Source organism: Mesoplodon bidens, assembly GCF_964165515.1.
Source record: "Mesoplodon bidens genome assembly, chromosome: 18".
Taxonomy (NCBI): Eukaryota; Metazoa; Chordata; class Mammalia; order Artiodactyla; family Ziphiidae; genus Mesoplodon; species Mesoplodon bidens.
In genome coordinates, this window is record NC_138175.1 from 16,296,970 (window position 1) to 16,316,266 (window position 19,297).

At 41.5% G+C, this 19,297-nt stretch overlaps 2 protein-coding genes across 14 annotated transcripts in view; one reads left to right on the forward strand and one right to left on the reverse strand.

The window, feature by feature from the left end:
* Nucleotides 1-19,297, forward strand: part of LOC308605327 (uncharacterized protein) — a 198,165-nt gene that overhangs the window by 158,897 nt on the left and 19,971 nt on the right. For 3 of the 7 annotated variants that reach the window (XM_081215227.1, XM_081215228.1, XM_081215229.1), the window contains exons 1-5: nt 16,201-16,757; nt 17,246-17,329; nt 18,394-18,432; nt 18,974-19,040; nt 19,128-19,271. In XM_081215227.1, the coding sequence (XP_081071353.1) occupies nt 16,729-16,757; nt 17,246-17,329; nt 18,394-18,432; nt 18,974-19,040; nt 19,128-19,217 (309 nt within the window). In that variant the 5' untranslated portion in view covers nt 16,201-16,728 and the 3' untranslated portion in view covers nt 19,218-19,271. Of the gene's footprint in view, nt 1-4,706; nt 4,854-15,131; nt 15,219-16,200; nt 16,758-16,966; nt 17,330-18,393; nt 18,433-18,973; nt 19,041-19,127; nt 19,272-19,297 lie in introns of those variants that run through there. The other 4 variants (XM_081215231.1, XM_081215230.1, XM_081215232.1 and 1 more) reach the window with 4 other exon arrangements.
* Nucleotides 12,553-19,297, reverse strand: part of ZFHX3 (zinc finger homeobox 3) — a 257,266-nt gene continuing 250,521 nt past the window's right edge. For 5 of the 7 annotated variants that reach the window (XM_081215221.1, XM_081215226.1, XM_081215220.1 and 2 more), the window contains one exon: nt 12,553-16,228. In XM_081215221.1, the coding sequence (XP_081071347.1) occupies nt 14,595-16,228 (1,634 nt within the window). In that variant the 3' untranslated portion in view covers nt 12,553-14,594. Of the gene's footprint in view, nt 16,229-18,394; nt 18,633-19,297 lie in introns of those variants that run through there. The other 2 variants (XR_014013683.1, XM_081215224.1) reach the window with 2 other exon arrangements.

A 19,297-nucleotide genomic window follows, 5' to 3' on the forward strand; every position in this document is an offset into this window, starting at 1 on the left:
TGACTTCAAATGCATAAATACATGAAACTTAAAAAAAGAAATTGAAACCATCATTCTTAACACACAAAGGCCTAATGGGGATCAGTACTTTCACTTGCTTCATGGACAATACAAGAAGTATAAAGGATTTTAACTCCATTTACCCTCTTCTGACCTAAATGCTAATGTTGTGTATTTAAATTCTGTGTAAATTTACAATACAGTATTGTTAACAGGACTATAGTCACCGTGCTATACATTACACCCCGGGACTTAATTATCTTCTAACTGGAAGATTGTACCTTTTGACCACCTTCACTCATTTCACCCACTCCTCCAGCCTCTAGCAACCACCAATCTGTTTGCTATATCTTTAAGTTTGGTTTTTTGATTCCACATATAAGTAGGATCTTTTGAAATTTGTCCTTCTTTGACTTATTTTACTTAGTATAATGCCCTAAAGGTTACCATCCATGTTGTTGCACATAGCAGGATTTCCTTCTTTCTTATAGCTGAATAATATTCCATCGTATATATACATAACATTTTCGCTATCCATTCATCTGTTGATGGACATTTAGATTGTTTTCATGTCTTGGCTATTGTAAATAATGTTGCAGTGAATATGGGGTGCAGATATCTTTTTGAGATAGTGATTTCACTTCCTTTGGATAAATACCTAGAACTGGAATTGCTGAATCATATGGTAGTTATATTTTTAATTCTTTGAGGAACTTCTATACTGTTTTCCATAGTGGCTGCACCAATTTTTAAAAAAATTTTATTGGAGTATAGTTGATTTACAGTGTTGTGTTAGTTTCAGGTGTAAGGCAAAGTGATTCAGTTACGCATATACACATTCTTTTTCAGATCCTTTTCTCATAAAGGTTATCACAGAATATTGAGTAGGGTTCCCTGTGATATACAGTAAGTCCTTGTTGATTATCTGTCTTATATATAGTAGTGTGTGTGTGTTAATCCCAAACTCCTGATTTTACCCTCCCCCCACATTTCCCCTTTGGTAATTTTGTTTTTGATATCTGAAAGTCTGTTTCGTTTTGTAAATAAGTTCACTTGTATCATTTTTAAAAATTAGATTCCACATATGAGTGATGTCATATGATATTTTTCTTTCTCTGTCTGACTTACTTAGCATGATAATCTCTAGGTCCAATCATGTTGCTACGAATGGCATTATTTCATTCTTTTTTATGGCTGAGTAATATTCCATTGTATATATGTACCACATCTTCTTTATCCATTCCTCTGTCGATGGACATTTAGGTTGCTTCCATGTCTTGGCTATTGTAAATAATGCTGCAGTAAGCATTGAGGTGCATATATCATTTCTACTTATAGTTTTCTCCAGATATATGCCCAGGAGTGGGATTGCTGGATTATATGGTAGTTCTAGTTTTAGGTTTTTAAGGAACCTCCATACTGTTCTCCATAATGGTTGTACCAATTTACATTCTCACTAACAATATAGGAAAGTTCCCTTTTCTCCACACCCTCTCCAGCATTTATTGTTTGTAGACTTCTTGATGATGGCCACTCTGACCGGTGTGAGGTGATACCTCTTTGTAGTTTTGATTTGCATTTCTCTGATACTGATGTTGAGCATCTTTTCATGTACTTTTTGGCCATCTGTATGTCTTCTTTGGAGAAATGTCTATTTAGAGCTTCTGCCCATTTTCTGTTTAGGTTGTTTGGTTTTTTGACATAGAGCTGTGTGAGCTATTTGTATATTTTGGAAATAAACCCCTTGTCAGTCACTTCATCTGCAAATATTTTCTAGCATTCTGTGTCTTGTCTTCTCGTTTGCTTATGGCTTCTTTCACTGTGCAGAACCTTTTTGGTTTAATTATGTCCCTTTTGTTTATTTTTGGTTTTATTTTCATCACTCTAGGAGGTGGGCCAGAAAAGATCTTGCTGCGATTTATGTCAAAGAGTGTTCTACCTATGTTTTCCTCTAAGAATTTTATAGTGTCCAATTTACGTTTAGGTCTTTAATCCACTTTGAGTTTATTATTGTGGATGGTGTTAGAGAATGTTCTAGTTTCATTCATTTACATGTAGCTGTCCAGTTTTCCCAGCACCACTTATTGAAGAGACTGTCTTTTCTCCAGTGTATATTCTGGCCTCCTTTGTAATAGATTAATTGACCATAGGTGTGTGGTTTTATTTCTGGGCTTTTTATCCTGTTCCATTGATGTATATTTCTGTTTTTGTGCCAGTACCATACTGTTTTGATAAGACTGTCAGGGAGCCTGATTCCTCCAGCTGTATTTTTCTTTCTCAAGATTGCTTTGGCTATTTGAGATCTTTTGTGTTTCCATACACATTTTAAAATTCTTTTGTTCTAGTTCTGTGAAAAATGCCATTGGTGATTTAATAAAGATTGCATTGAATCTGTATACTACGTTGCCTTGAGTAGTATAGTCATTTTGACAATATTGATTTTTGCAATTCAAGAACATGGTATATCTCTTCATCTTTTGGTGTCATCGATTTCTTATCTTACAGTTTTCAGAGTACAGGTCTTTTGCCTCCTTAGGTGTATTCCTAGGTATTTTATTCTTTTTGGCGTGATGGTAAATGGGATTGTTTCCTTAATTTGTCTTTATGATCTTTTGTTGTTAGTGTATAGCAATGCAAGAGATATCTGTGTATTAATTTTGTATCCTGCAACCTTACCGTATTCATTGATGAGCTCTAGTAGTTTCTGGTAGCATCTTTAGGATTTTCTATATAGTATAGTATCATGTCATCTGCCAACAATGACAGTTTTACTTCTTCTTTTCCAGTTTGGATTCCTTCTATTTCATTTTCTTCTCTGATTGCCATGGCAAAGACTTCCAAAACTATGTTGAATGAAAGTGACAAGCATGTGCATCCCTGTCTTGTTCCTCATCTTTGAGGAAATGCTTTCAGCTTTTCGCTGTTGAGTATGATATTAGCTGTGGGTTTGTCATATATGACCTTTATTATGTTGAGGTAGATTCCCTCTATACCCACTTTCTGGAGAGTTTTTATCATAAATTGGTGTTGAATTTTGTCAAAAGCTTTTTCTGCATCTACTAAGATGATCATGTGGTTTTTCTTCTTCAATTTGTTAACGTGGTGTATCACACTGATTTGCAGATATTGAGGAATCCTTGCACCCCTTGGGTAAATCCCACTTGATCGTGGTGTATGATCCTTTTAATGTATTGTTGGATTTGGTTTGCTAGTATTTTGTTGAGGATTTTTGTGTGTATGTTCATCAGTGATATTGGCCTATAATTTTTGTTTTTTTGTGGTATCTTCGGTTTTGGTTATCAGGGTGATGGTGGCCTCACAGAGTGAGTTTGGGAGTGTTCCTTCCTCTGCAATTTTTGGAAGAGTTTCAGAAGGATAGGTGTTAACTCTTCTCTAAATGTTTGATAGAATTCACCTGTGAAGCCATCTGGTCCTGGACCTTTTGTTTGTTGGGAGTTTTTTAATCACAGTTTCAATTTCAGTGCTTGTGAATGGTTTGTTCATATTTTCTATTCCTTCCTGGTTCAGTTTTGGAAGATTGTACCTTTCTAAGCATTTGTCCATTTCTTCTAGGTTGTCCATTTTATTGGCATATAGTTGCTTGTAGCAGTCTCTTATGATCCTGTGTATTTCCGTGGTGTCCATTGTAATTTCTCCTTTTCCATTCTAATCTTATCGATCTGAGTCCTCTCCCTTCTTTTCTTGATGAGTCTGGCTAAAGGTTTATGAATTTTGTTTATCTTCTTAAAGAACCAGCTTTTAGTTTCATTGATCTTTTCAGAAAAGGGACTGGACAGATGTGATGAGATAGATGTCATCTAGTGAATGATGTTAAGGCTTTAAATATAGAGGGAAAAGTACAGGGTGTGTTTGGAAGGTAGACTGCTGTTAGTGGAGCAGATTATCTGCAGATAAGCATAGTGGGAAGGGTACCCTGGAACAAATCTTGAGAGTTTTGAAAGCAGGTAATGAGCTAACACTTAAGTTTTTCACTTATCATGGATGTATTATTATATTACCAATTTAAGTAGGGTCAAATTTCTACCAAAATAATAAACATAACAAACAAATATAAGTTGACTTTCACAAGAATGACTAGTGTCTGCTGAGGCCAGATTTTTAGCATTCTTCTGTGTTACTTATAAGGTAAGCCCTTTGAGTGCAATGAATTCATCTCAGAGTAAGAACCACACTTCCAAGTTAATGGATTTCCTTGAGCCACATTTAGTTAGCCTGAAAAATGATCTGTGTGAAGGACATCATTGAAATAAAAGTGTTTCTTTTTTTACTTGAATTACCTTTATGCATAGTGATAACCCTTATATCAAGGGGGAAGAGCTGAAATAGTGTTTTACTGTCAGTCATACCTCTGCTTCATGGGCTGACTTACAACTTCAAAACCTAACAACTGGTTTTTCCACTCTATGTGGCATTATGGCAAGGCAAAAAGTGGCCAGAATTATGCATTTACCTACATTTCTTTCACTGCTCATCACTGTGATTAAGCAAAAGGATGAAGCAGTTTCAAACTTTGATCCTAAGAGTGAGTCAGCATCCGTCATGTTCAGGGAAGTCTGTTGGGGAAATCAGACTCCTAAGTTAATCACACCTTTTGGGAAATTTCATAAGCATAGGTAGCGCCTTAGAAAGGTATACAGGACTCTTACCATATATATCTAAAAACTATATTTGACTCCTACTTTCAGCTGAGATGGAGCAATAGAGACCAGATGTACCTTTCCCAGCTGCAACAACTAAAAAGACAAGACAAAATATATTAAAGAATGATTCTTGAGACACTGGACACCACACAGTAAAGAACAGTGATCCCTGAGAGATGAGAAACAAATAAGGTAAGCCCTTTGATTATCCCACCCTACTGCCTTAAAGAGAGTTTCCAGGTTACAACTTAGGGTGAGGAACCTAGGTGGAATCCAGCAGACTCCCTGAGCTGAGGAGATAAAGGTGAGTCTGGAGAAAGCAAGGCAGCTAGAATTTGCAGGACAGAGTACCAGAGAAGAGAGACCTCTGGAGACCTTCACAGGGTCCTCCATGATTATTCAGAAAAGTGCTGACCAGTGCATGCATGTTAGGAAGCTACCTGAGGCTGAGAAAGAACCAGCCCAAAAGGTAAGAGGGAACAGCACCTGACGCACATACAGGGTCAGAAAAAGTTCATGGAACCTATGAGTAGAGTTCTCAGAAGTTTCGTTCTTCAGTAATAGGGAATAATTAGCCCTTGGTTAGTGTGCTGGTCCTGCCCCACAAAACTTAAAAATAAGATATGAAGGGATCAAACTGTTTTTAAGTAGCTTAAGCACATCCCAGAATAAACTGGAAATTTTTAGGAATACAAAAATATCCAGTACTCAACAAGGTAAAATTCACAGTAACTGGTATCCAATCAAAGATTACTAGACTTTTAAAGAGGCAAGAAAACACAATTCATAATGAGGAAAATAATCAAACCAACTTAGAACTTACATAGATTAGCAGAGGATGACAGTAAAGCAGTTATTTTAACTGTATGTGATATGTTCAAAAATTAAGTAGAGACATGGAAGGTCAAAAATGAAGCACATTCATTCCCTGTATGGGCTACCAAAAAAAAAAAAAGAAGCACACAGAGTAAAGAGTGCCCTGCCTCTGAAAAAGAAACCAAACCAGAGCATCAGTAAGCTATGAGTTAACTTAAAATGGTCTAATACATATATAATTGGAATCCCTGAAGGTGAAGGGAAGAAGGAGTGAAGCAGACAGGAAAAAAAATAAAAAGACTTGAAGAAATAATGGTTGAAGAATTTCCGATTTTGACAAAAAGTAGTACCTCTCAGATCCATGAAGCTCCACAAATCCCAAACACAAGAAACAGAAATGAAACTACACCAAGGCACATCATAACATGATGCGATAAAACTAGTGATAAAGAGAAAAAATCTTAAAAGAGGAAAAAAGTACATTAAAAAACAAGGATGGCAGCAGACTTCTTCTTAGAAGCGATTCGAATGAGACAAGAGTGGAGCAACATCTTTACACTACCGAAAGAAACAAGTTCAGCGGAATACAAATCAGACTTTGGAAAGTATTCAAGCAACATCAAACTTAGAGCCATATAACAAACAAGTCAAAGGCAGATACTGTATGATAATATCCTATCTACAGGCAATATGCCAGAGCTTCATTTATATGTTATTATCCTCAGAAAAGGAAAAATGACTCACCAGTCATACTGCATAGCCTTTACCAGCCCTCTCATACCAGTATCAGCAATCTTATTTCCAGTACCATCACTGTTTCTGATTAAAAATGGAGAAAGTTCACAGAGCCATAGCTTCCTAAAGCCTGTGTCACTGATGAGTTCATATATGCAGAGGCTATACTCAAGCCTTTTCTCTGGGCTAATGTAGTTTTTACTCAGTTGTTCCCATGCCTCTTCCTGATGTTTATTTTGCAGGTTACTAGAATAATAGTATTTTTAAAAGCTCTTCCTGTGTTTTGGGGTAAAAAGATCCTCTTGCTGCATTCCTTTGGTGATTTCCTCTTTCGGTTTTGTTTCATGTACAATTCATTCACTCTCACAGTCTCATTTTAGATACTGCTGCTCCCAACCTGTGTATTCAAACCACCTCAAAACAGGCAATGGCAGTGAGCAGATTGTCACAACCTACTCCATTTACTCTGTTCTGTAAACCCAGACATTTAAGTGCTCACCCGCCAAGGCATGGTGAGGCAGGAATGTCTATTCTTGCAAACAAAAGCAAACTATAAGCTATCCTTACCTCTGACCAAATTAATCACTAGAAGTTGGACATGGGAAGACTGAAGCACAGACTCAGTCCAGTCCTCCTGTACAACTCATGAGCAGAAACACCCTGAAAAATCTCTACACCCACTGAGATATGTACAGACAGGGAAACATCAGCTATAAACATATGGCAAAGGCTTGATGGGACTGACTTATATAACTTATATAAGTCCCCAAACCCTCTGTGAAGTAAAGCAAGGGTTAGAAAGCTGTAATTCCAGGAATTCCCTGGTGGCACAGTGGTTAAGCATCCGCCTGCCAATGCAGGGGACACGGGTTCGAGCCCTGGTCCGGTAAGATCCCACATGCCACGGAGCAACTAAGCCCGTGCGCCACAACTACTGAGCCTGTGCTCTAGAGCCTGCGAGCCACAACTACTGAGCCCACGTGCCACAACTACTGAAGCCCGTGTGCCTAGAGCCCATGCTCCATAACAAGAGAAGCCATTGCAATGAGAAGCCTGTGCACGATGAAGAGTAGCCCCCGCTCACCGCAACTAGGGAAAGCCCACGCACAGCAACGAAGACCCAATGCAGCCAAAAATTAATTAATTAATTAATTTAAAAAGAGAAAAGCTGCGATTCCAAGGGACCTACAGCAAAGAAGTGGAGAGTTAATACTGACAATAATAGGAGCAACAGGTATTCAGTACTCAGTATGTACCAGGAAGTGTTTGAAACATTTTACAGATATTAACTTATTTAATCTTTAAAAGAAACCTATGAAGCAGGTACCCTTATCCTCATGTTACAGTGGGAGTAATAATGCAATCCAAGTTACAGTGGTGGAGCCCCATCAGTCTGACTCGAGCCCACTCTCTCGACCACTCTCCTAATGCTGTGTGGGGAGAAGGAACACTGGACAGAGGCTGAACGCACGGTCAGTGCCTTCTCCCCTCACTCATTACCTCACTCTCCTGACCACCTGGGATCCGGGTCACCTACTCTGCCTACTTTGTAGGTCATTTTGAGCAGCAAGAAGTAATTTTACAAAACTTCACAAAATATTTTAAGTGTCAAGCCAATAGAAAGCATTACAGAGGGGGTCTAAAAGACAGCAGCAGTGCGTAAGGGGGCTTTTGGAAAGAGCGGTGTACTGAGCATAGGAAGGCAAGGCAGAGTGAGTGTCCAAAGCAGCTTCTGGTGTTACGGAGGCAGAGAATGTCTACTGATGCCTTTGTCACTTGCTACTCTTTGTTGTTTCTTAGCACTCATTTCTCAGGCCAAGGGATCTTGCCCCAAGAGTAAAACAGTTCATCTGAAAGCTTTCATTCTTATATTAATAAGGGATCCCTAAATTGGATTAAACAGTCTCTTTGTTCCATATAGATAAGAAATGAAGCAATCATAAAGGATAAAGAACAAATTTATTTTTGCATCTGGAATTTAAAAACTCGAGAAGATAGCTTGAGAGGAATCTAAGCTAAATGATAAGACATTTAAAAAATATATGCCCCTAGTTAAGAAAAGAATGAAAGAGGGAAGGAGGAGAGGAAAGAAAGGAAGAAGGGAAGAAGGAAGGAAGGAAGGAAAGGAGGGAGGAGGGAAGGGAAGGAGGAGGGGAAATACCCACCATCTTTGCTATGAAATAAAGGTAATGGAAAGCTTTGTCTATTTTAATGGCCCTGAGAGCACTAATTTTGCAAGTTTTGCCAGAGCCTTGGCTGGTCCACCCCCAGCAGAAATGTACAGAGACTGAGCAAGTGCATTTGTCCTACTGTAATTAAGGCTGCAGAGCAGCAGGTGCAAACTTCTCATCCTTCAGCTTGACTCTTAAACTGCTTGTGCTCTTGTAACTTAAAGTCAAAACTTGTTAAAAGTGAGATTTTTAAGGTCATTAGTCTATATAACAGGAGCTAAGCACTACAGACATTTCTTTAAATCAAAATTAGAAACAGCTACCCGACTAACACATATCAGCCAGCCGTACTAAGATGTTGCCGTTTCACATTTTCCGGGGGCGGGGGGAACAGTTAATTCCAAGGAGACTAATATCCACATGAACATGATATTGAAGCCAGACTGGAAGACTTCTTTTCCCTTTAGTATAAAGCTTTTTCAGTAACAGAAAGAGTCCCTTACCCAGCCCTCTCTCGATGTAATTTAGTTGCTTATTTTCTTGTTAAAGATTTATCTTAAGAAGAATTTGTAGTCACCTTCCTCCAAAGAGCTGAAGCAGCAAAACCTTGCTGCAAAACTAGTTCCATTTAAAACATTTCAGTGTGATCCTGCCAGACCCTAAAATAATTATAGCCTAGAAAGGCAGATGTGGCTTAGGGTCTGAACAATTTTTATTATACTGTACCTTTTCATGGGGTCAGAAGAAAGATCAGTGACATAAGTGTGTGCCAAGAAAACACACTGAGGTAGAAGCCATCTGCTTCTGCAGGAACACCCAAAAGAAAGGTGCAATGCCTGGGGAAAGAGCAGGGTTTCATTAGGGACAGTGATACTGCTTGTTTGGCACAGAGGTTCCAGCTACCAGTGAGGGAACCCACTTTTCCTTTCTGAGCTCTAGTAGTGCCTGTACCAGTTGTAGAATTCTTTGAAATGTTGAGTTAATAGGGTCACTGCTGCTTCTTGAATGCCTGCTGCAGGAACTAAAAAAAAAGACTTGGTGGACAATGGCTGTCTAAGCCAATAGAAGAGGGTTTCAGAGCTCAACTCCTGGGGTAGAAAAGACCCGTTGGCTGAGGGCAGATGCTGCAGACCTTGCAAGAACACAGCTAGCTTGCAGTGCCATCCAGGCCTACTGCTAGAGTTGTGTAAATTATTTATGGGCTTTGGCTATAAATTAGAGATGAATGGAAGGCCTTTGGGCCTGATCTTGAATGTACTATTAATGAATGTCATGCATTTTCTGCTGTAAGGGAGGGTTTTTGATAAGAGGACCAAGTTTCCTCTTATATATAGGAATTACTAATGCTATTACGGTTTTGAAGACTGTTCTTATCTCAAATTCTGCTCTAACGGGTTTAAAAAATCCTTTGGTAGGAAAGGTAAATGTAGTCAATCATCCATTTAATTCAACTCACCTTTTCATATCCTTCTGTCATAAACACTGGATCTAATTCCCATTTCAGAGAAGTTAAACTTACCTTTCCTCATCATCAGCAAAACTTCCTTGCTTGTGGTTGTCCCAGGTATCTAAAATTCTCATATAAACATTTGAATTAAAAGTAGAAATGCTATTAGGGCTCTTTGGGGCCAAATATCATCCAAGCTGTCAGGCTTACCCTTCTCAAATAAGCTAGTCAGCACCATCACCAAAACTTCCTGCATTTTCATGAGTACCAGGAGATACAAGGACACTTAGAATTACCAAAGAGCTTGTGTACCTCAGAATAAGTGTCCCTGGCCACACAACCTCAGGATACTGTTCAGACTTACACCTTGCCAGCCATCAACCTCTTTCTCACACATGCACACAAAAACTCTGGTGACAGAGACAAGAACTTTTGCTCATATTTTTTTTAATGTATCACAATGAGCAGGAAACATACTTGATGAAATATTTTCAAAGGAGTATATTCAATTACCATCTACAATCAACTTAACTATGACAACAAAGTTTTTGTGACAAATTTTTTCAGTTTGAAAGTTCCATGTGGTTCTGTTAGTCTCCATGTATTTTGGTACAGTTCGAGATCAGCATTGTTACAGTAACAAAAAAGCTAACAAGACTACATTATAGAAAAACACCAAGAACATCATTTTTGGTTTCACTTGCTCTATTTTTTTTTTTTGTCTTTTTTGTTGTTTTTTTGTACATTGCAAAGGCTGTTCATATACCTCTTCACCTCAGGGTCACGTTCATGTATGCTTTCTTTCCTACCCAAACTTGCCCCCCTCCCCTCCGAAGAAAGTAAACAAACAAAAAAAACTAGTCAAAGCTTTGTTTCACAGTGGGCAGTATCTCAGCGCCAACAACCAACCAACTCAATTTATGCTTCTATTTAAAATGTTTTAATTTAATTTATTATTTTAAAAAAAATATATGTCCATGAACATCAAGTGCACTGGCTTGGGTCTCTGCCTCTCTCTCCTGCAACTTCCTGCCATGCCTGATAAACTCAGGTTTACACACATGCTGTCTGTGTTACCTTATTTTCAATTGTGTAAAACTTTGGCCACATTCATCTCTTTAAATAGCTTTTAATTAAAAATAAAACTTCCTAAACTTTTCCGTGTGTGTGTGTGTGTGTGCACTCAAGTGTAGGTGTGTGTATGTGCTTCCTTCTTAAGTTTCTTTTTGGAGGATGGAGGAAATAACTCCCATTCTGTGGGCCCATTTGGTGCTATGACTGATTGGTGTCTGGCACCAACCCACACTGTGGAGATTCAGAAAAAAAACAACCAACCAAAAATATGAAGTATCAATGGAGGAGAAGAACTAATTCAAAAAGTAATTTGAGATATCCTATTCAGCTACGGACTATGCAGCAGACAGGAGTAAATTCTCCGAGTGGGACCAATCTAAACAGTTGAGCATTGTAGTGAATTCATGCTTTGTAAATGATACGGGTCACAGCCATGGTGGATGCCAGCCCACAGACATCTAACTATCTCATGTTTGACCTCTAAGCTTCACCATCACCGACTGCTTTGCTACTTCTAGGTTAATGCTGAGAATTTTTTTTTTGAATGAACATATATGTGGGCGGTATACTTGTAGAGGAAATCATTAAGCGTGCAACCCACTCCAGGTTGAAACACTCACATAACCCCACTGAGGAACACTGGTGGGTGGAAGCATGCTTAGTCAGTCTACCCAACCACCTTGCTATTGCCGAACACACCCACAGGTCGAGGCATATGGCATAACAAAAACACTGACAGTCACTCTGCCTCACAGAGGGAGGATGGCATGGTAGCTCAAAAAAAAAAAAAGAAAGAAAGAAAAGAAAAGAATAGAATGGAAAAAGAAAAAAAACTTTGGGGAGGGGTGGCAAAATGACAAGGAAATGAACTTAAAGTTGAGGGGGGGAGGGAAAGGGATAGAAATTGCACTATTACCAAACAGTTACCATTTTTAAAAACAAAGTTTTCAGAAAAGACCTAGCAGAATTTGACAGATAAAACTAGTGTTAAATTGTTAATTGGTATCACATAGAGAACCAAAAACAAAAACAATTTTTTTCTATATGATACAGACACAGAGTAACATACAACAGTTAAATGGCAAAAAATATATATATATATTTCATAGAGTTACAAACAAGATAAAATAATGGAAAACAAAAAACTGTACAACTTCAAAATTTAAAAATGTTCATCTCAAACACAGGGAGAAATACAAGAATTCTTGTTAAAAGAAATAGCTTGTTAAAACAGCAAATGTTTTGCGTACTTGTTTTTGACACCTTATGCTACGACTGGATACTGGTATGAATAGTTAGATGGTATTCTTTAGTACTTCTACTTAAAAAAAAAACAATTAAAAAAGTAATTTGCACTGTGCATCAGTCAGCCTAGTTAGAAATATATACAACAGTTCAGGATCTACTCTTTCATTAAACTAAAAACAAATTCATAAAAATAAAATAGTCCCGGCTAAAAAAGAAAAAGAGAAAAAAAAGAAATTCATTTTCAGATCTTGGAATGCTCCAGTCTTTTTGCAAAGTCGATGAGTGGCTTCAGCACTGGGGAAGAAGCCCGAAAGGTGACCAGATGGAACCTGCATTCACAGTCTTCAAAGTTCCCTTTTGAAACATAAGGAAGAGAATGAAGGGGAGAAGGATTTCACACTTTCGGGGTAAGGGGAGATTTTTTTCTGTTGATGTTTGGCTATGAAGGTGAAACAGCAAAGCATCTATTTGTCTCCAAAATCTACGTTATAGCAGCACAAAGGTTTCCTTTCAAAGTTCAGACCGCTTTTTTAAGATGAGAAAGGGTGTATGTTGCGTTGTGTTGTGTGTTACAGGAATACAGATATTAACATAAACACAAGTGCCTCACACACAGTTCCTTTTTTGCTCTCTGTACGTACATTGCTATCTGCTTCTTTGTTGGCTGCGCTCTGGATCACTCGCTGCTCAGACTGCCTAACACAAGGACAAAACTTTGAAGTAAAAAGTGTGTCTTTTGGTATATGGAATTGTCTTTAACAGCTGCCTCTCTGCTTGCAGAAGCAGCACATAACAACCTGGGAATCTTCTGTTTTACTCTTTCTTTTATTAAACTAAGTCTTGTTTATTTAAATCAGAAACAAATTCTCAAGTAACAAGAACCCTTTCCCTTTTTTCTGCCTCAGCAGTGAAAGGGTGTGTCTTTGGATTTTATTTAAAGCATGAAATTTCTTTTTCTGAGAGAGGAAAGAAAACAAAACAAAAACACAGAAACCAAACCCCTAACCAAAAACCTTTTTAGAAAAGAAAAGCACACAGCCCAATTACACAAACCGAAACAAATGCTTTAGTTTAGGAAAAGAATATTTGAAGCATCTACCAAACAAGGAAGGGAAAAAAAGGGTGAAAAGAAAAACCAAAGGAAGGATAAATAAAAAAATAAATGTACAAGGCTAACAGACATAGGTAACTAGAATTATATGCCTTTAAAAAGTTTCAACTCCCCAACCAAAAATAATCTGTGAGGATCCTAATGACCCCTAGAACCCATTGAAATTCTTTCTTTAGTTTTATAAAATAATTCTGCAGCTACCCTCTAAGAAATGAAGGCAGCTACCTTAAGTGGGAGATTATAGGGTGGGAGGAGGAAAGAGAAAGTGGAATTAAAGGGACAAAGGGGAGAAAAGCTTAGGTGAATCAACGGATTGCAATCTATCTGCTAGGAATGAACAAGACAACATCAAATGAGGAGCTGTCAGCTGGACCATACAAAAAGCTAAATGTACACAAAAGGTTTTTTTTTTCCTTTTAAATCTACCATACTGCTTCAGTTCATTTCCAATGCAACAATCTACTCAACACCAAAAATGGTCATATCTATCATAAATACAGAAAGTCAGTTTTTAAAACTTATTTTTTTAAGCTACAAGTCCTCAACACTCTGTGTGTGGGTTTTTTCTTTTTTTTTCTGAAAGTGGGAGTGCTTAACTTTTCCCCTTGAAATTGGCTTTAGCAGAAAAGCTATTCTTAAAATCCCCAGAAAGCTAAAGCAGTTCACATTGTTTTTCTCAAATACTTTCTGCCCGTTTTTAAATTAACAAAACAAAAAATCTTTTCTGGAACGAAAACCAAAACCAAAAAAAAAAAAAACAACCCAAAATAATATATTTAAAACAATGATTCTGAAAACAGAACAAAGTGTGAGCCATTGACCTGAGAATAAAAAGACATTACATTTCTTTTTTTCTTTTAGCAAGCCATTGGTATCTGAATGCTAAGATAGCAAGAAATTTAAAACTGTAACAAGGTGGACTGCTTTCCCATACAGTGCATGCCGGGCTCCTCTGTGCTATCAACGTGGGGCATTTATTGAAAAGGGGCAAATATACAAGGGGTTTAAGCTCCAAAGACATAGGGAGGCCCTGTGGACTTGTTTCCCAGACCAATAGTACCTTCAAAAGGACACAATGTAACAGGGTTAAGTTTTTTCTTCTTTTTTTAATATTAGAAAAGAAAAGACAAGAATGTAAAATCACCGGCATAGATAGGTATATGGGAAAACAACCCACGCTTTTTCTTTTTTTTCCTTTTTTTTTCCTTTTTTTTTTTTTTTTTTTTTTTTTGGTTAGAAGCTTTGGAATTGCAGTTAGTCTATTTTTGAAATTGGTTTGTTATTAATTTTTTTATTTAAATTCATTTGTTTGTATTGTTCATCTTCAAAGCTTACAATCTGAAGGTGTCCGTTCCTACACTGGTCAGACCACTGTCCTTGGGGCAGCTGGGGTCTTTGGGACCCTCCACCGGGCTCGCCGGTCCGTCGGACTTTTGGCTGAGATCCGTGTCAGACTCCTCCGAATAGTCGTCTGTTGGCATCGAGGGCTGAACCCCTGAGGTGCTGCATGAACTTGAGGTAACCGTTGAAGATGAGGAGAGAGGAGGAAAAGAAGGGGGCTTCGCGGCCGAAGCCCGGGAGACCACTTGCGGCCAAGACTTCCTGGAGGCGTGGGGGGAAGCGGAGGACGAGGAGGGGGCGGCGGCCGACAGGGGAGGGGGGCTGTCGTTTGAGTGAGCGGCAGACTGCGAGGTAGATGCGGTGCTAGGATCGGGGAAGCAGGCAGAGTGAGGTAATAAACTAGGGTGCTCTTTGGCGTTTCTTGCTGCTCTCGTGATTGTTCTGTGTTTGTGCAAGGCCGACTCGAGATGTTGACTCAGAGCTTCCTCCCCACAGAGCGCGCTCTCGCACGCCAGGCAGTGGTACGAGCCGCCGCCGCCGCCGCCCGTGGGGACGTGAAGCACCATCTCTTGCAGGTTCACCACAGACTGGCCGAAGAAGCAGAGGGACTTCAGGTGGCTCCTCGCCGCCTCCTCGTCACTGAAGCCCGCCTGGCACTTGCGGCAGACCAACTTGTACTGCACCTTTGGAACAATGAAGGGGTCGTAGAGGGAGTCCGCACTTTTGCTTTCTGCTTCTGGCTCTTCGGGGGGTTTCGGCAGGAGGGGGGACACCTCACGGGGTGCGTTTTTCTGCTCTTCTGGTCTGGGGGATTCTTTGGCAGGGTCTTTGTCTGGGGAAGCAGCCCCCTGGGGGACTGGGGTTTGGCTTGCTTTGGGCTGCTGCTGCACTTTTTGCTGCTGCTGCTGCTGCTGCAGCTGCCGCTGCTGCTGCTGCTGGATGGCCTCCTGCAGACTCTGCTGGTATTGCTGGTACTGCTGCAGTAGGGAGCCCGGGGACAGCCCCATCAGGGCCTGTGACAGCGCAGGGCTGTAGGGGAACAGGCCTTCCATGCCGTACATAGGCTGCAGGTACCCGCTCTGCAGGGCGCCGGGGATCTGGGGGGCATAATAAGGAGAGAAGCCTGGTACAAAGTAAGGGAGGAACTGGCTCGTGAGCAACGCTGTGGGGTCCGAAGTCAAGGCTGCCTGCAGGGCCTGCAGCTGCGCAGGGTCCACTGCATACTCCATGGCGGGCAGCGGTGCTGAGATCGTGGCTGCGGCCGCCGTGGGGGCCTCTCCTTTCTCCTTCTTGGGGATGGGCAGGGGTTCTCCTTTCCCTTTGTGTGCCTTTTCCTTCTCCTTTCCCTTCTCACCGTCTCTGTCCTTGCGTTGCTGTTGCTGCTGCTGCGGCGGGAGCTGTGGCGCAGGTGGTGGCTGGGCTGCTGGCGGCGGCGGCGGCTGCACCTGCGGCGGCTGCGGTTGGGGGCTTGGCAGAGGGGCCGTCGCCGCGGGGGCCTGTGCTGGGGTCGGGGAGCTCAGCGACGCTGAGGGCGGCTTATTTGGTAATCCAGACGTGGGGAGGCCGGGGGAAGGAACTGTTGTGCTGGGCAGACCCATCAAGTTCGGTTTAGGAGACGTTAAAGCTGAAAGGAATGGAGACAGAGAAATCACGTGTCAGTCTGGGGTGCTGAGGCTAGTGCTCAAGATGTTCCACCTGTGTCACTGGCACAGGGTCTAAGAGCTCAAGGTTTGAACTTAGAGGATCCTGTTGATCCAATGGCTTTCCCGCCAGGCCCAGGTTGGATAGCCTGTATTCTAATCCAGACCCAGCCCTGGGTCAGCTCCCATACCTCTCATACCAGCTAAACAACTTCCAACACCTTCCTGCCCACCATGCCACACCCATCCCACTCGGTCATGTTTTCTCTGCTGCGCTCCCAACTCTGCCCAAGGCAGTTAGTCTGGAGACCCCCAGGCTAGCTGCTGCCAGCTGGGACCCATCTGAACCGATGGCCTTCATCAAAAGCCCCACAGAAATAGTACAGTCAAGAGGCCCCACCAGAAGCTGTCTGGAGAAGAGAGCAAAAGCAAGAAACCCGGCCAGGCACCAAGACCACCTGAACAAACACAACAGGCTCTACGCATGTGCCTCTCTGACCTCCACTGCTGCAGGTGAATGGATGTGTTAGGAGGGCACAGAGAGGAGGGGCAATGGGAAGAAATGAAAACAATCCATTCAAGGTAAACAGTGGCACTGCTTTGGCTCAGCTGATCTGCTTTAACAAATCTGCTGAAAAATGTAACCACCTAGGAATAGGATTCTGGAGTCCACCGGAAAAATGAGTGTTTTCTTCTCCTGCCCCTATTTGAATGACATACAGGAGGATTAGGACTGCAGATGCTTGAGAAAGCAGCCACAGCAAGAGGAGGAGAGCAACGTCAAAGTGCTAGCACCAGCAATTCCTAAGACATCACAACCGACCCCAGGCACCACTGCTTACGGGTGGCAGACCATGTCACCAGGCGCATGCAGGGCACAGCCCCATCCTCAGTCACACTCAGGCCTAATCTACCACTACCTGTAAAGCCTTCACCCAGCCCCAGAGCCTGACCTCCTCCCTGACCCATAACTATCTCCTGAGTTAAATCTTTTGTTTCAGGGTGATGGAGGGCTGCTGCTGGTTCATGAAGACTAGCAAGGTGGCGGAGAAGGACAACACTGACCACATCCAAGACACTAGACGGTACGCATCCCTTCTCTTCAGAGGACACCAAAATGTAAAATCAGAAATCCCATAGCCCCTCACTACTTTATCTGGACCACCTTCAGCAAGAAAGCTGGGGTGGGGTTCCAAACAAGTCACTGTCTTCATGAGAAAAAACACTCTGAAGCCCAACCCAGGTGAAGACAATGTTGATTTCTGGCTCCAGTGGTGCAGTATTCCCTGGGCTATCAGGCTGCATTAAAAAAAAAAAACCTTCAGATTTTGGGTGAAGAGAACAAGGTTGCCTCAAGTTGCCAGTCCCAGAAAAAACAGGCATTAACTTTTGGATAGCCAAGGAGGATGCTTCCCTCAGCATCACATAATATCATTAATTGACTCTTCCAAAATGGCAGAAAGGGACCACTGAAATTAAGTCATCCAATTTCCTGAATGCACTTACGGGACTGAAATCAGAGAAGATGTGTCTGACTTAGAAAAACTCAGTAAAGGCTTGTTGGTTAAAGTGGCACAAAGCAGATTATGCATTCCAACTTGGGACATGGCTTTGTCTATTCCTAGGCAACAGGCTTGCTCCAAGTTTTAGGTTGGAACTGTAGCCAGAGCCAAATGATCAGTGGGGCAGAGAAGGAAGTGCCTATTGATCTCCCCATCCCTCTGGCATCAGGCTTCCAGAGAAGAACTGACTTTATCTTGAACTGACAGTGCACAAAAGAGATTCAACTTTAAGGAACATGTACTGAACCTCTGCTATTTACCAGGCTCTGCACTAGCCATGTGAGATAAAGTAGCTCAATACATTCTCACAACAATTCCGTGGCTTTGGTTTTCTTATCTGTAAGATCAGAACCAAACAGGCCACTTCATCCCCCTGAGGCTGAGTCACGTACTCCTGGAGTCGGACTGACGAGGTATGGACTGTGGCTGACACATATCTGCCATGTGATGTTGGGCCTATTAGCTGACTGCTTGGAACCTCAGCTTTCCACAATAGATGGATGTAGGGATTAAATGGCAGCTCATATGGAAAGAGCTTACCACTGGGCCTGACGATTAAACACAAGTTCTTTCTTTCCTAATTCCAGATGCAGCGCTCCTGGGAGCTGTGGTACAGTCAGACGGTGGTAACTGGGGCGTGCCTGGCTGCTGTGAATGATTAAGAGCATATCTATCTTCCTACCTGGAGTCCACTCTAAGTGGTCATATACCTGTTGACTGACTGGCTCGTACTGGGTGCTGTGGAAGGAGTACATAGCACGGGGAGCCCGGCTCCTACCCTAGCTTGTTGAATGGTCTTGACCTCTCTGGGCCTCAGTTTTCTCATCTGTAAAACAAGGGGAATAGATCAGACATTTTGATTCTAATATTTTCACATTATTATGAAATGTTGGGCTTTCCCAAGCCCCTCTTCCAAGGTCCTGGGCTGCAAGGGAAGTTCAGTGCTCAGCCACTTTCCATAGTCTCTTTCCTGGCTTATGTCTAGCTGACTCTTAACATCATTCCGTGACATTACTTGCCAACACATGTAAGCAACGACTTCCACATCTTAATGCTTTCTTTTCTTGTTCTTTTCTTTGGATAAGAAACTGGGATCTGGAATGAGGTAGCCCCTCATGTTCTGTAAAACACTGCCAAAATTATAAAACTTGGATTTAATTCAACCAGGAACCAGGGCTGCTCTGGGAAGCAGCAGAAACACTTCAACCCCTGGGAACAGGGCCATGTTTTGAAGGTAAGGAGGCACTCCGAGGGGCTCTCCTTTGGTGAATGTGTGCTGGTCAGCACAGGCTGTGGAGGGGCCCGCTAACTTGTGCCTCAGTCTCACAGGCTCCTGGAGGTGAAAGTCCAATTTAGGGAAGACAGCTGGATCCAGAGAAGACGGGTGAGGGCAGAGGAGGAGGAACAATAGAGGTGCACAGGAAGAACTGCGGCACTCCCTACGAAGTGGAAAAATTACTACCAAGTACGCGACTCTGAATTAGAAAGGGA